This window comes from Equus caballus, chromosome 9 (genome assembly GCF_041296265.1).
Source record: "Equus caballus isolate H_3958 breed thoroughbred chromosome 9, TB-T2T, whole genome shotgun sequence".
Lineage (NCBI taxonomy): Eukaryota > Metazoa > Chordata > Mammalia > Perissodactyla > Equidae > Equus > Equus caballus.
This window is the reverse complement of record NC_091692.1, coordinates 12,944,294-12,961,390: the sequence shown is the minus strand read 5'-3', so window position 1 is coordinate 12,961,390 and position 17,097 is coordinate 12,944,294. Positions and strand designations below refer to the sequence as shown.

Below are 17,097 nucleotides of genomic sequence, written 5' to 3'. Positions count from 1 at the left end.
ACATTGTTGTATATTCTACTTGTGAGTGCCTCTGGTTGTGCTATGTGGGACAGCGCCTAAGCATGGCCTGATGAGCAGTGCCATGTCCATGCCCAGGATCCAAACCAGCGAAATCCTGGGCTGCTGAAGAGGAGCGCACAAACTTAACCACTCGGCCATGGGGCCAGCCCCGAACTTGTTTTTAAGTCCTAAGAGATTTTTGTGTGTGCTCTTTTTTAGGATTTTCTACATACAGGATAATGTCATCTACGAATAAAGACAGTTTCGTTTCTTACTTTCCAAGCTGCATGTCTTTTGTTTCTTTCTTTCCTTTTCCCCCTCTTATTGTACCAGCTACAATCTCTAGCATAATGTCGAGTAGAAGTGGTGAAAGCAGACATCCTTGCTTTGATCCAAACTTAGGGAGAAAGCATCATCACCATTAAGGTGACATTAGCTGTAGGTTTTCTGCAGATGCCCTTTATCAAGTTAAGAAATTTCCCTTCTATTTCTACATGGTTCAAAGTTTTTAATTAGGAATGGGTGTTGGATTTTGGCAAGTGCTTTTTCTGTGTCTACTGAGAATATCATGTGGTTTTCTCCTTTATTAATATGGCATAAAAAGCAATTAATTTTCAGATGTTAAATCAACCTTGATAACGGTGTTCAATCCTTTCTCTAAACTGTGCTTGTCCTACAGTTTCTGAGGTTCTGTTCACTTTTTTCATTCTTTTTTCTCTCTGTTATTCAGACTGGATAATTTCTTTTGATCTATCTTGAAGTTCATGGGCTCTTTCTTCTGCCGTCTCAAGTCTGTTGTTGAATCCCTCTAATGAATTTTTCAGTAATTACTTTTCAACACTAGGATGTCTAGTTGGCCTTTTAAAAAATTTTTATCTCTTTATTGAGATTCTCTATTTGTTGAGTCATTGTTGTTATATTTTCATTTAATTCTTTAAACATGGCTTCCCTAATTTTCTTGAACATATTATTACAGCTGCTTTGAAGTCTTTGTCTGCTAAGTCCAACACCTGGGTCCACAGCTTTTTTCCACTGAGTATTGGTTACCCCTTCCTTTCATTGCATATCTTGTACCTTTCTGTTGAAAACTGGAAACTTAGATACTATATTGCAGTAACTCTGGATTTTGATGTTCCTCTGCAGGACTGTAGTTGTTGCTGTGGTTTTCTTGACTGTTCATTAATTTGCCTGGATTAAATCTGTGGAATCCATCTCCCCCACAGCATGTGGCTACTTGTGTCTCTTCTCAGTTTTTAAATTATTTTTGTTTTTATTTTTAAGCCTGGTTTTGTAGGGGTCACCATTGTGTCTATATAGCTTAGTAGTCAGTCAATGACTGGTCATTGGTTCTGCTCAAATACCCTAAGCCAATAAAGGTCTACTCTCTGCCATTGGTTCTGTGTTTGGGTTGGGAAGCACCTTCAAAGTTCAGGTGGTTCTCAATCTGCCTTGGCATTTACTTCCTGCCAGGTCCTCTCGCATCCCCTCTGCATATGTGCAGAATTCCATGGTCAGCCAGTGATGTGTAAATAGCTTGGCCCCTCTCTGGTCTTTCCTGCATGTGTATGAAGCTTTTTGGTCAGTGAAGAATATGCGTTGAGTTTCCCAAGGCCCTGTATGACTGTGTCATTTCCTGAATCTCCCTGATAAATTTCTGGCTAGTCTGCTGATCCAGTGTTGACCCCAACCAAGACTGTAACCTCAGGTTCACTCAGCTGCCAACTCGCCTTTCCTGTTGGTTTGCCACCAAGGTATCTACTGTTATTTCCAATGCCACTGGGAATGGGGTTTTTCATAAGCCACTTCAAATCAAGTAAGGCCACTCCTCCAGTGAAACTGCTGGTTTCCACGGCTTTCCTTGCCCATGTAGAACTACTGTGCTAAGTGTGCCTGGAGGCAGGGGAGAAGACCAGCGTCAGGCAAGAACACTACAGAATTCTACTTTTCTCACTTGAAGTTCAGTAGTTTTTCCATGAATAAACACTTCTCAATTTGATGAATGCCTTTAGTCAATTTAAGAGTTCTAAAATTGCTGTTTTTGACAATTTTGTGAAGTTTTTTTGTTGCTTTTTGGAAAGAAGATTTGCCCAGCTCTCCCCCTGCTATACTGGATGTGTGCCTTTAAAGCTATTTTTAATCGCTGTTTCTTTCTACCACACTCAGCTGGTCACCAAGGTCTGCTGATTCTTTCTCTGCAATGTCTCTCTGGGTGAGATGCTGTTTTCCTTGCCATTTTTAGTCACACTCATCAAGGTAGCCAGCACCAGTTCACTCCCGAATTACTGTGATAGAAGCCTTACTTCCCGTCACAGCCAATTCTGCATCTGGCTACTAGATTGATCTTACAGATGCCAGCATAATCATATCTTTTGTTCCTGACTGAAGAATGATTCTTTGCTGCACAGAACACAAAATTCATACTGCTCAACCTAGCTGTCAAGAATGTACTCAACTTCCTTGATCTTATGCAACACTATTTATTCCTGGAGCTCCCATCAAGTTGAGTTTTTCTTCCCCCACATACTCCTTGCCAATTTCCATGTTTCTACCTTTTCTCATGTTGTTTTCCCTGTACAGAAAACCCTCATAAATTATCTTTCAATTTATATAGTCCATCAACTCCTAAAAGAAGCTTAAACAGATGAATTCTTCTGCTCTTGATCATTTCTATACTCCACAGCCTTTCAATATTTATATATACATATATAAATTTTTAAAATATTTCTGACACTAAATCATGTTGCTTTGCAATCAGTCCTCAATTCTTTCTATATGTTTTGTTGTTTCTCCAACTGTTTTTTTCTTTTAAATAGACTTCATTTTTTTAGAGCAGTTTTAGATTCACAGTAAAACTGAGCAGAAAGTACAGAGTTCCCATATAACCTGTCTCCAACTTTTAATTATACTCAATTTGAGGGCTTTCCTTATTTACAAAACAGAAAATACTTTTTAGCATCTAACACAGTGGTAGATATACAGCTGGTGCTTAGCATACGACTACTGAATGAATAAACTGAAATGCTTCTTGATTTCCCATGGAAATTTTCAAAAAATTTTAAAGAAAATTGTCACTTTAGGATGTCTTTCCCCCTCTCTCCTTGAAGAACTTAACTCTTACATATATCTCTGAAAGCAGAGGTGATATTAAAAATATTTAATAATTAGTGTGGCACAGACACCAACCAGAAAACAAATGGACAATAGAACAGAGTCCTGAAAACTCCTGCTGGCCCAAGAAATGATCTGTTAGTTACTAGATTGTGGGGAGGTCCCAGAGGCCCTGGACATGAGGCCATGATGAGAGGGGGTGAAACATGGACTTTATAATGACTGTAGAATATACCTATAAAATGGATTTCTGTCAATCATGAAAGTTTTGGATTTGGGGAGCAGTATGAGAACAATGAGTCTCTGCAATGCAAGGTGCAGACAAGAACAGGAAACAGAAGCCATGGTCAAGCATCAGCTGGGCAGTACAAGATCAGAGAGAACAAAAGTCCTAGTACGCCAAGACAAACCAACAGGGCAGACCCTAGATAAGTAACCAGGAGTCAGAGTTCAAGGTTAGGAGGTAGGATCAGCCAAGCAGATAGCAAGGAAATGCTAGGTAAGGATCCCAGCAAACAGTTGTCTAGGAAGCAGAAACATATCAGCAACAAGGAGACTGGCAGCCAGGCAACTTTGTCCCTGAGCTGAAAAATTTATTATGCTTCCTACTATGGCAAGAGCTTGTGTGCAGGCATGACCTCCCTCTGCATATGAGATTAGGTGAAGCAGGTAGGAGCCTATCGGTGTGTTAGTCTTTCAGAGTGAGGTATTTCAGTGTGGGTCTTGGCAGAGCGGTGACACTTTTTACCAAAAGGTACCGGGTTTGCTGGTAGTACATCACCATACTGCCTATAAAGGGTAATAGGGCCATTTTTAATCACTATGTTGGTCTTTATTACTTAATTTCACAAATGTTAAATATTTTTGGGTTTAAAAATGTCTTCATATTCCTTCCTTCAGAGGATGCAAAAGAGATGCCAATTAACTAAAGGGTATTTTAAAAATACGTGATCTGAAAAGACACTAGCTGCCAACCTAGAAACAAAGAGAGCAGGTCAAATAAATATCAGCAATAAAAGAATAAAATTGAAAATCCTGAAAAATAACCAGTAACTGGTTTGTCTAAAGAGGAATTTTGGAAACGGAGAGAGGCATGACTTAATTGAAGGTGTATTGCTGAGAGAGAGAACGTCACTGTTTTCAGTTTTAAATAGTGTAATAAACCATACGCAACACCATAATCTGAGTTTACGAGGAAGGTAATACTCTTTCGGTTGTAAAAGTGACCTCCAGTGGGCAATAATGCTCTCAAACCTGTGGCCTAGGGAACTATATTCCATTGATCGTCACTTTAAAAAAGTCTATATAGGCAACAGTTTTCCACTATAACTTTCACATCCATTTAGCCAATTATATACATATGGTATTTATTGGCTTAATAATGTATCTGGTTATGATTCATTAGTATGAACTGCTAACAGAAGGGTTTTTAGAGTATTTCCCCAACAATGTTCAAATCAACATCAAATACATAGACAGACCTACAAGAATAGTAGGAATATGAAATTCCTACTTAAATCATTTGAAATGAGAATACTGAATTAAAAATTAAGGAACTACTGACATGGATTATGCATGCAGGTCCAAAACCAAACAAAACTCATTTGAGAGAACGTCTAGAAAACATTTTTGGACTCTATTTATTCTTTACTCTGTCTCTTATGAGATCATGAACATGAAATTATCTTCAAACAGATAATCTGTTGTGAAACATTGAGCTATACATAAGGCGAGGTACAGCTCAAATAACCACACTAAAAATCCTTTTGAGTGTAGTTGGGAAAACTCATGCTTTTAAGATCTAAAATTTCACACTTTCTGTTGGTTAAAATAGCTGTTATTCATCATTTCAGGAAAAAAACTGGGAGAAGAAAAGCAATAAGTTAAGCTCGTGGGTTTTGACTATAGTCCAAAATTATTTTATAGGTCAAGTTAATAAGTCACTTGTGGGCACAATATCACTGGGCATATGCAGCCACTCAGAAATGTGGTCATGCTGTACTAAGCATAAATGAAATTAGGAGTCAGTTATACAATACATAATATTCAATCTTCCCACTACCCTCCTCTATAACTCACTGTTGGTTCCAGCAACTGCTTATATATCTGAAATGAAAGAAGTGAAAGATCACCATGAAAACAACAAAATATTCCTTATTGCTTAAAAAAAAAATGGAGGGGGGGAGTCTAGCTATGAAGTGTTTCTAAATGGGATTTCAGGAAGGAGATAGAAGTAACCTTTGCTACAGGCAAAGTTTTTTCAGTGCTCTGATGAATACTGATGGAAAAAACCATTTATTTTTCCTTAACTTAGAGAATAAAATTGGTTTCTGTTGTAGAGCAGATAAATCTAGAATTGACAGTCAAGTCTCACTATCTTATAATATGGGTAATATGTCCAGAAAACCGGCTCCTTTCCAAAAGAGAATGAACTCTGAATGACCATGTTTAAAGTAACATTTGACACAAAACACAAAAGGTGAAGGCCTGACGTTTCTTCCTTCTGGTCCAGGGATTTGACCAGCAAACTTCTTCCGTAAAGGGCAGAGGAAATATCTTAGGCTCTGCAGGCAATAAGGTCTCTGTCCTAACCACTCATCTCTGCTGCTGTAGAGAGAAGGTGGCCACAGACAACACCTGAACGAATGGGCATGGCTGTGTCTCAGTCAAACTACTTATGGCCACTAACACTTAAATTCCATGTAATTTTCACATGTCATGAAATATTATTCTTCTCTGGATTTTTTCCCTAAGCATTTCAAAATCTAAAGGCCATTCTCAGTTCAGGTGGCAGGCTGGATGTGGCCCACTACGGGCCGTAGTATGCTGACTTGTCTTATTCTAGTCCGTCAACGAGAATAACTACTCAGTGGTGAGAAGTCGGTCCTGGTGACTTCTCCTGCTGAAATATTTTTTTGAAGATCTGATTGAATTTTTAACTGTGTGTGGTGATGAATGCTAACTAAACTTGTGGTAATCATTTCACAATATATATGTATATCAAATCAATATGGTGTACACTTAAAACTAATACAGTGTTATATATCAATTATATCTCAATTAAAAAACAACTAAAAAACAAAAACATGCTCTATGAACTACTGGACTAATTACCGAAATACAAAATATAAAGGAAAAAAGATATGGATTGAATTTCTTAACTATAAGATATATTTGTGTAAAATGGGAATTTTACATGATAAAAAGTCAGAAGAAATTTTAGTCCTATAATCATGAGGTAAGTTTCAGAAGCAGGAAACACTTTGAAATATAAACATCAACAATTATGGAAACACTTTCCTAAAACAAACATTAAAATTGATGAGCCTTTTTACTATCTCTCTAGCATCCTATTTCATAAAAAGTAAACAAAAATCAAGTTGTGTGTTGAATTTTGGCAGCTCCAGGACCTCCCAGAAGTGCCAATGGTAGGGGTCACACCTTCTCTTCCAACACCCCATGGCACTCAGCACTGTGGCTTGACACATGTTGTGAGCAAGTGAAACAAGCTGAAATGCAAACTTACACTGAAATCTATGTAATACAAAGAATACCAGAACTGTCTCGCAGGTACCTTCAGGATGATGACAGAAGGTCTGTTACTATGTAATGTCACTTAAGTGTGTCCTTTTTATTAATAAAAAGCTTTATTTGTCTTGGGTAATTGTTACTCAAACCTGTGAAGTTCATGCCTCTTTATATTCTGAGGAATGCAGTCCCAAAGGACATTACTCAGTGAATACTGACTTGTATACTACACAGTGGGAAACTAGAGTAGGAGGCAGCCCTGAAACTTGAAGAAAGTAATTTAGGACACTGAGAAGGATGTACTCATACACATGACAGGTTACAAAAATTAGGAGTTACAAATAGATCAGTAAAGGAATTAATGGAGATATATAATGGATTCCTAATGATAGTTACATGTATTCAGAGTATGTAAATACTCTGAGGTCAACATTTGGAAGTACCAGGATGCTTTCACAAAAAAATGTCCCTGTAAGGTCACCACCAGAGAAAGCATACTGAGCCAAACATTCTATTTCTCTCACTAATTCTACCAAATCCAAGTCATTCTAATTTTCCTAGAAATTCAATTCAAACCCATCTTATAAGTATGTACTGTGTGTGTCTTAAGAGCACAGACACAGAGAATACTAAGGCAAATAAGACACTGCCCTAGACCTCACAGAGGTCACTGACCAGTGGGAAGACCAATATGAAAAAAAAAAAAAGGAACAGTTTGATAAGTGTTACCAGTGGGATAATATGAAAAGTAGGTCTGGGTAGGGCTTATTGACTGGAGTGACACCTTGGTTGGATCTGATGGATATCACAATGAAAGTCCCTCTGTGAGCAAGGAGAGAATGGCCCGGGCAGAGCGAACAGTGCAAAGACAGAGATGCAAGAGAGCACGGGAGGTGGTGACTCAACACGGCCAGAGCACAAAGTGTGGTCTAACTGCGAGGCACAGGGCGAAGGTGCAGGATGAGCTTGGAGACATCGGCAGGGGCCAAATCACAATGCTGGTGGGTTTCATTCCATAGACTTGTGCTCTCCAACATGCACGTGGCTGTTGAGCACTTGAAATGTGGCTAGTCCAAGATAAGATGACTCAAAAAAAGATAAAATGTCTCAATAATTTAAAAATTTGATTACATGTTAAAATGATTCTTTAGAAACACTGGGTTAAATAAAATATACTATTAAGATTAAACTTACCTGTTTCTTTTTATTTTTTTAATGGATCTAGTAGAAAATTTAAAATTATATATGTGGGATTTAATCCCTCATGCAGTAGTCCTGGTGGCTGATTCCTCAACAACCATTTCACCCCAAGCACTTAAACCAATAGAGGTCTCATTTCTTTCAGAAGGTGACTAGCTTAGAGACGAGCATATGACCGACCCAATCTAGGCCCGAGCTGTGAAGGAAAGATGGCTGGAGGAGTTCCTGATACAGATGTCTTTGCCCCTAAAAGGAGACACAAGATCAGATCTCGTTTTCTTTTACATGTGGCTATATTGCCAGTGACACAGAGAACTACTATGGCCATCTTTCTGTGAGCCAGAGGATGAAGCAGAGGATGGCGGAGCTAAGAAATGGAATAACTTGCGTCCTTGCTGACATCACTGCATTGCTTTATCGACCAACCCTGGAGTTGACCCTTCCTCTGAACTTCCTGTTATATGAGATAACAAGGTTCCTTATTATTTCAGCCCGTATGAGTTCAGTTTGCTGTTATTTGTGGACAAAAGCACCCTAGCTGATGCACTCCATTAGACTGTAATTACCTCAAGGGCAAGGAAGTGCACATACTATTACGTACGACCATCGAGTACTACACAAGTTCTCTCCATAGTCTACAACCAATCAACAGATTATTGTTGAAAAAGTACGTATTCAGATAATAGGTGTGAAGGCTTTTTCTCTTTTACTTTTAACTTACTATAAACTGTAAGACATTATGGGATAATTACTCAGGCAGAGAGACTTCTAATTAATCAGAATACAAACCTATGAGAGGAATTTAATTAGTCAAAAGTAGAAGAGAATACCTATTAGATTTGTAAATTGTTACACCTAATGGCTGTCCTTGCATTGAGAGGTCTGCCTTGAATTCTAGTCAAAGCACACATACTGGAAACAACTCAGCTTGATTTTACTAATCTGGACCTAAACCCTTAAAGGTGATGCAGCAAAGGAAGCTAATATACAAATGCTACAGTTTATATCTCATAAGTTATTAGAAGAATTAGGCAAAATAATGTACAGAGAGCCTAGCACAATATCTAGTAGATGGTAAACACATTATCTATAAATTTGGTTCTTGTATCTTTTCTCTTGTAGAATTGTTGACTTTTAAAATTCTAAGTAATGTGTTAAATATGCATAGTCATTTACTCCACATGACAATGATGCTTTGTGTTGAGTAGAAGTCAGAGTGCAGCAAATACTAATATACATATGTCACACTTCGTTGACTAGTTGGTGCTTGGTTAGGTGGCTGATTTATTAGTTCATTCTTTTATTTATACGAAGCAAGTGAGTTCCAGAGCTAACCGGAACAAACTAAGGTAGGCAGTGATAAAACTATTAATTAGAAATTAAGCTACAGTATTTTGACTAATCTCCAGCCGCTTGCCCAGTGCTGGTGAGGTTGGTGAGACTGATAATGCAGGCTGAGCAAGTATGAATAAAAAGAAAATATAAAGACAGGGAAGGAAGTTTATGACTTTGAGGCTGTAACCACAAGGTGACTGATGTAATTAAAAGAGACCCAGAGGAAGAGGTACTCAGTAACATCTAAGAGTGATGAAGACAGACGGAGAAAGGATATCAGACCAGAAGGAGAGAGTAAAGAATAGCATTTCGTGGGGCCGGCCGGGTGGTGCAGCGGTTAAGTTTGCACGTTGCACTTCGGTGGCCCGGGGTTCAATGTTTTGGATCCCGCATGTGGACATGGCACTGCTTGGCAAAAGCCATGCTGTGGTAGGCATCCCCCATATAAAGTGGAGGAAAATGGGTATGGATGTTAGCTCAGGGCCGGTCTTCCTCAGCAAAAAAGAGGAGGATTGGCAGTAGTTAGCTCAGGGCTAACCTTCCTCAAAAAAGAAAAAAGCAAAAAAAGAGAATAGTATTTCGTAAGATATACCAAGTCCAAAAACTTTTCACACTATTACAAAGGATTTCAATCTAATAACATACACTAGCTAACATAAATTTAATTCCCAAATAGGATACACTGAAAAATATTGAGCAAAACCCTCACTAGGCTCAATCTTAACAAATAAGTGTGTTTTTTACTAAGCGTATGAGGATGAAGTCTCTTCATTGAAACCATGATATGATCTACAAATTTTAAATTTCACAGGATTGGCTTAGCGAGGACTATAAGAAGTTAGTTATTTAGCTTACCACAAGGACTGCTAAGTTAGTCACCTTTGTATGCTCCAGCATCTAGTGCAGTATGCCCCTACAGTTGTTCAGCTAACAAATGTTCACTGAAAAAAAAAATCAGTATCTGGAAATTTAAACTGTGTTTTTACTCCGGACAATTAAACATTCTAAACTAACATGAATTTACAATATCATATTCGCTGTGACGAACAAGGCAAACACCTGTAGAACATTCTCACCCAGACACCATGAGGACCTCCAGGCCAACACCAGCCTGATGACCATCCACTGCTGGACGAGAATTCAGAGAATTCGCCCCAATGGGGAACAGTGGCCTGGAGACCCCGTCCCTGAAGTCAGATGGGGAGGCTCAGACCCCTCTTTGGAGACTAATAATTATTCTGTGAGGTCTGCAGCAGGCCTCCACTACCCACCGGCATTTGGAGGAACTAACCCAGGCTATTGTTAAATTTAGTGCATTTCCGTGGTGGATCCTACATACGCAGAGAACACAGGGAAAGAAAGGGGATGTCATCCTTCCACACGTCCTTGGGATCAATATCACATGAGTAACTGAGAAAAGAATGAATCTGGCTTTTTTTTTTAAGTTGGGTTTATTGAGGGATAATCTACATTCGGTAAAGTTTCCCCTTTTTAGTGTACAGTTGTGAGTTTGACAAATGTGTACAGTCGTGTTTCTACCACCACAATCGAGACACAGCACATTTCATCACCCTCAAAAATTCCCTCATGACAATTTATGGCCAATCCCCCCAGCCCCTGGCAACCACTGATCTGTTTTCCATCCCCACAGCTTTGCCTTTTCCACAATGTCACACAAATTGAATCCACAGAACGTAGCCTTCTGAGTCTGGTTTCTTTCATCTATTATGATGTAACTGGCAACAGGGTCAGTGAGACTGGGACACAGTGAGCGAAAAGCAGCAGTAGGAATTGAAAACGGAGAGGTGGAGGGCTCCAACTCACGTAAGGACTTGTATGCCATAACAAAAATGCTGGATTTATAGCAGGTGTGGTGGGAAGCCACTGGAAGGTTTTGAGCAGCTGAGTAATGTGATATGATTAACTTAAAAATAATATCGGGTACTGTGTGGAAGACAGACCATAGTGGAACAAAAGCAGAAAAAAGGAAGTCAGGGTAGAGATGACCACAATGGTCTGGGTTAAAAATGATAGAGAGTTAAACTAGAATGACAGCCTTGGAGGTGGTGAAAGTGGTCAGATCAGAGATGAAGGAGAGGAAGAGATGCCGGGACAGGATGTAGCGTGAGAGGAGGAGAGAGCCGGCAAGGATGCTCCAAGGGGCTTGGCTTGAGCAACAAAGTAGACGGTGAGGTCATTTACCAGGAGGGAGAAAAGGAACAGACAGGGGAGGAGGCAGGAGTGCGTTTGATGGGGGGAGGCGGAGAATTAAGAGTTCCATACATTTGGACGCCATCAGCATACAGATGAGAAAGCATCTCTCCCCTGACCATTTTGCGAATCTGTACTGACCTCTGATAGAGCAATTACACTTCACAGTGCCTGTCCTGTCACCCTGTAACACAGCGAGTGAACGCACTGGATAATACACTGTCTCTACTTCACCGAGTTCCTAGAATTAAATTCTAAAAAATAAGACAAGCTATAAGGTTCAAGGCTAGAGAGCTCTGCCATTTCTCACCTTCATTTTCTACGCAGATAAGAACCCGAGCTTCACAAGAAGAATCACCTCTAAACTTCACACATATATTTTTCTCAGAATACTTATTCCGTTTGTTCAGTTGTGTAGGCTCAAGTACATTAAGAACAGAAAACGATTTTTAAACTATCATAACTTTTCTTGCTTTAAAATATTTTCCTGTTTTCTAGTATTTACACATTAATGGGTGAAAAAGCATTCAGCGGTCCATCTTTTCCAACTTACGAGATCAAGTTTACGCTTTTGGTGTGGTGGAGGAGTACCCTTTGCTCAAACAGACCCTCAGCGTGAGGCAGGGCAATGGCAACAACGTAGCAAAGCCAGAGATGCGGAGTAGAGGTCCACTCTGTCTCCTTTCCTCAGGGAGCCCAATTGTCCAAGGATAAGGAAGGAGCACACATCACACCACTACCCCCACTTGGCACCTCTGAGGCCACCAAAGTGGAGTGTTTGATATACAACACTCTCCTTTGATCATTTCAGTCATAGCTCCATCCATCCATCCATCCATCCATCCATCCATCCATCCATCCATTTGACCATTATCAAAATATTTCCTGAAAGTCTCTTTTTAATCTTAAAATTTCATGCAAATTTGTCATCTGTAATGCAGTTGTATTTGCTTTCATATAAAAATTTCTTTATTTACTTACCATTGAGTAAAGCTGACACTCCAGACAGATGCAGTATAAGACCACTGTGTACAGTTGTGCAGGTTGTGCACTGCACATCTTGAGTGGGAGGGCTCCATTCACACTGTAGTTATCGTGGATTTGTCTATTACATTTTCTGTTGGACAGCAGTAGAATGCCTTGAGAAAGAAGTGCCTTTTTTTTTTCTAACTTGTAAAGGTGCCATGTGGGCTAACAGTAGCCCTGGACTTTGAGTAGCTTGGCACATGCACTGGGCACAAGCCTGAACCAGCCTCATTATTTTACTCACAAAGAAGCCAAGTTCCAAGAGGTGAAGAGACCAGGCCCCACAGCTACTTCATGGCAAATCTGGGTCTGATTTCAGTCTCCCCTCCCAGTCCAGTGCTCTTTTATAGAACACACTACCTCTGCTAACAGTGGGTCGTTCTTCTTAGGGGTGTGGGTGGTTGAGGCACCATTTCATTTCTTTGCTCAGCTTAAGGAGAGACCTTTGCAGGATGGTTATCTCACGCTGCTCTCGTCATTTGTTTCTGCCACGAATGGATAGAGAGATAGATATAGCAGTAGCTAGACTTCCTACTAAATATTCAAAGAAGTGAAGTTCTTCGACTGTAGGTTCTAGGAGAGCGAGAACCATGTCTGAACTTCTCACCACATTTCCGTAGCACCTGGCACGCAGTTAAGTTGTAGTTCACACAGGGATAACTCTTTATATAAGCTGGTGCAGGCACATCTCTCGGATGGCAGCCAGGGTGTACATCAGCGCGAAACCCTGGGAAGCACTGGGGGGTCTCTACGCTGCTTTCCAGATCAATACGCTATTAACTGTTTAGTATTGGTTGGCCTCATCCAACCAGGAGCAGGAAGATCAGTTACAGAGCTATAAAACGGGAGCACTGGAATGAATCTTGTAAGTCACCCAACTCAATTCCCTCATTAACGTTCCAGGAAACAGAGTCCCAAAGAGATGACAGATTCCATCCAGCGAAGTGCAGCTAACTTACGCCATGGTTAGTTCCTAAAGTTCAGATTTTATGATCTAGTTGCTCTTTCTTGAACACCACAAGACCTCATCACCAATCAACAAGTGATGGCTGGAGACCCACAATGTCAGAGACGTCCTGAACTAGAGAGGGCTGCCCCTAAGAAGGTTTTCCTAGGCCTGGTTTGAGTTGGACAATTAATCATGTGTTTGAGAAGATCCGTCATTATGCTATGCTCTGTTATCCTCTCCACGCAAGGGCACTACTCAGATTGAGGGAAAAAAGATTAGTCAGGCAAGATCATTAGAAGTCCTCAAATTTACTGGGAAATGGATATGAAAATGAGTTCTGTATGTGAATGGTTAATTTAGAAAGCATAGCTGGTTAGTCATACTGTAAACTGTGTATGTCTATTTATTTTGACTCCAAACTAGAAATTCTACGTCCTAGATCACTAGTTTAGTCTAATCTGATGATTATTTTAATTGAAAATATTTATTATCTCACAAACAGGATGCATTTTCAAGCTGCTATCTAAACAATCAAAGGAATTTGTTTACTAAGAAACAGTATACTTTTCAGATTTTTAGCTTTATTTCAGAAACAAAACTTTCAAAGTAAAAACAGCACTGGAACTTCATTTTAATAATATCCCAAATTATGGGAGTAAGTTGATGGTTCTGAAAGTTCACACAGTTATTTTACATACCTTCTATAACACTAAACTCTCTTACAGAACTAAATGAGCCTAGCGAGAGTGCAGTGTCATTTACATTATTTTGCTGACCCTTCCTCTCATTTTTAATTATTACAAATAATAATAACTTGTAGGGCAATTATTTCTTCCTTGTAAAAGAATTCTATATTTAAATTAATAATGAATTGTAAACTAGAAGTCTAAAGTAAATTAAATCTCCTAAGATATGAGTTTCTCAACAGAAAAGTTTTTGACTTTTCAAAAGTCTAGCAAATGGCGCTAGTGTATAACGTATTAGGGAAAGCAAAGCCGTCTGTGTGCACATAGCTCCCATTTCGATGGTCTCTGATTTCCTAGCTGGGCCATAACGCAGCAAAATGGCAGTGGCATATTATACCTGGTCATGGCTGGCTTCAATGGAGCTTCCAATAGCATGGAAAGTCATCTGCACAGGGGCTAATGTCAGACAGGTCACACACTCTCTGCCACTTTGTCTATCACAGTAGTGAACCTATAACAGAACACATGCAATCTGCTGAACACCACTTGTAAAAGGGAGCAGGATGCAATAGGTCCTTTTCAAAGGGTCTAGATTTCAAGGAAAATCCAAATAATTTATGCAGAACACACTTCAAATATTTAAAATCTTATCGGGACCTTCCAATATCTATGGAAAACCTATTAATTCCATTTTAAGTACCTTGAAAGTTTTAAAAGAGTTTAGGAAATACTTTACAAAATGTCTTATGTTATTATACCAGTAGAAAAATTCACAACTAAATGCTACATCTATCTTAATGGTCCAGCTTCTCGTAATGTGTAATGCATAAAGGACTCAAGGGTAAGCTAAGTCAAAGTAGACTTGATTCTAAAGCACTTTGTCAACTTGAATTTTCTCTCATCTTTGACTTTATGTGTGTGTGTGATTGCCACTTAATCGGTAGTGACACTCTTCTATTTCTACATTATAGTCCCTATAAAAACACTGTTAAATATAGGTGTCACTACATCATGCTATGCTTGAAATTTTGACATTATAATCAAATTGAATTAAACTGAAATGATTTGTAATGTGCAGACCAAAATAAAGTCACTATATTATTTTTCTTTTAAATACAACCCATCATTACTGAAACCTCATGTGAGACACTCCATATCAGAGGTGGGTATACGGGGATAGGGAGATGAGCGAGTCCATCTTTTCACAGGGAAAATTTCCATCCTCCCATTTATCTACTTTCAAAAAAGTTCTCTCAAGCAGTGTTTAATTATAAGCTAATAAAGTAAAAATAGCATTGCTTTTATAATAAATTAATGAAAATATGCGTATAGAATGTGATTTCTCCAATTACACTATAGGCAAAATTGGTTTTATTAGCTCTAAGTTGTTCAATTTGTTAAACCATGTATAGATGTAGGGTAAAAGCTTAGGTCGAAATGTTGAATTTGTGAGGAAGAAAATTAAAACACGTATTAGTTCCCTGTCTGAGGTTTAATTCGAACTGCTGCATAATATCCACATGCCTTTATTACAGATTATGGTCCACATATATTTTGTCCTGTATAATATAGATCTGACGGAAAATGACAACAATATGGATCCTAGTCTAATGGTTTAATAATTCAACTTTTTAAAACCAGTAGTGTTGTTAAGATTGGCCAACAGTTTCCCTGAAGGTAGAGAAATTTCCTGGAATCTATAAAAAGCAGTTTAGAGTTCAAATCAAGTGAATATAGAAAGGCTTATTTGCACAGTACTTCAAAGATTTTATTGTAAAAATATTTCTTCCAAGTTAGCTTTGGGGAAAAAGATTTGACCACAGTTCCAACTCACTATACTATATCTCCTGAGCAAGTTAAAAGGTCACTCAGTGTCTACGAGTTCAAGACGGTGGATGTGTTGTTTACTATGCATCAGAAAAAATATAATGGGGGAAAATGAAACCACATAACAGGTTTACGCAAAAGTCAATAAATGGTGACACTATAATAGCTACAGTTCATAGCCATTTATGGTACAGTTAAAATATTATGTCTGATATAGTGCTATTATAAAACATGCTTTTTAAAATAAAATATAATCACCCTCTGACATCAATTGAAAGTCTATATAAAAGACATGCCACTCTCCTAAATATCCAGATTGATGGTGAACACGCTTATATGTTGGCCAGCTTACTGCAGTTCTATTCTTTCTTCTAGAGAAATGAAAATTACAAAGGACAGAAATAGCACAAAACAATTCCAATCTAAAAAATAGGCTTCAAACTTAATTTCCATCAGTGGCTTGGATACTATTGCTGAAAGATTTAGCTTTTCTCCTAACGGTATACAATTCACTGTGAGTTTGTAACACCCTATAAAATACTGTGCATGCTGCAGACATTCAATGTCCGTGTACATAAATCACTCCTACCTAAAAGATAAACGTAAAGGTCCAAGTTCACACACAGCTCCAAAGGAAATGCCAACACATCCCGTGAACGTGACAGAGACTGCTAATTGTCCTCCAGTAATTCTTCCATAGTGATTCTTAGCTGGGCACTGGGATGCTCAGAATAATGATGCTATTTCCCAGGCTCCCTTGGAGCTAGGATTAGCCATACAACTGAGGAGAAGGTAAATGAAAGAATTCTGTGGTGGCTTCCTGTAAACTTTTGAAAAAGATATCAGATGTGTGGCTTTTCCTCTACTTCTTCACCCATTCTGTCACCCTACTGCTTGGAATGTGGACATTACCATCTTTTAAAACATTTTTTTTGGTGGGAAGATTGGCCCTGAGCTAACATCTGTTGCCAATCTTCCTCTTTTTGCTTGAGGAAAACTGTCACTGAGCTAAGATCTGTGCTAATCTTTCTCTATTTCGTATGTGGGACACTGCCACAGCAAGGCTTGATGAGCAGTGTGTAGGTCTGTGTCTGGGATCCAAACCCATGAACCCCAGGCCACCAAAATGGAGTGTGCAAACTTAACCACTAGGCCACCTGGCTGGGGCACAACCCCACCATTTCCATCTCTGACCCTGAGGACAAGGGCTGAATCTTAGAGATGCTA

General features: G+C 39.0%; 1 protein-coding gene across 50 annotated transcripts in view; it reads right to left on the bottom strand.

Moving 5' to 3' along the window:
- Positions 1–17,097, bottom strand: part of STAU2 (staufen double-stranded RNA binding protein 2) — a 298,725-nt gene that overhangs the window by 95,030 nt on the left and 186,598 nt on the right. For 22 of the 50 annotated variants that reach the window (XM_005613058.4, XM_070222137.1, XM_070222136.1 and 19 more), the window contains one exon: positions 14,441–14,554. The exons of 21 other annotated variants lie outside the window; for them this stretch is intronic. In XM_005613058.4, the coding sequence (XP_005613115.1) occupies positions 14,441–14,554 (114 nt within the window). Of the gene's footprint in view, positions 1–12,363; positions 13,609–14,440; positions 14,555–17,097 lie in introns of all 50 variants that reach the window. 7 more of the 50 variants (XR_011421546.1, XR_011421549.1, XR_011421544.1 and 4 more) reach the window with 1 other exon arrangement.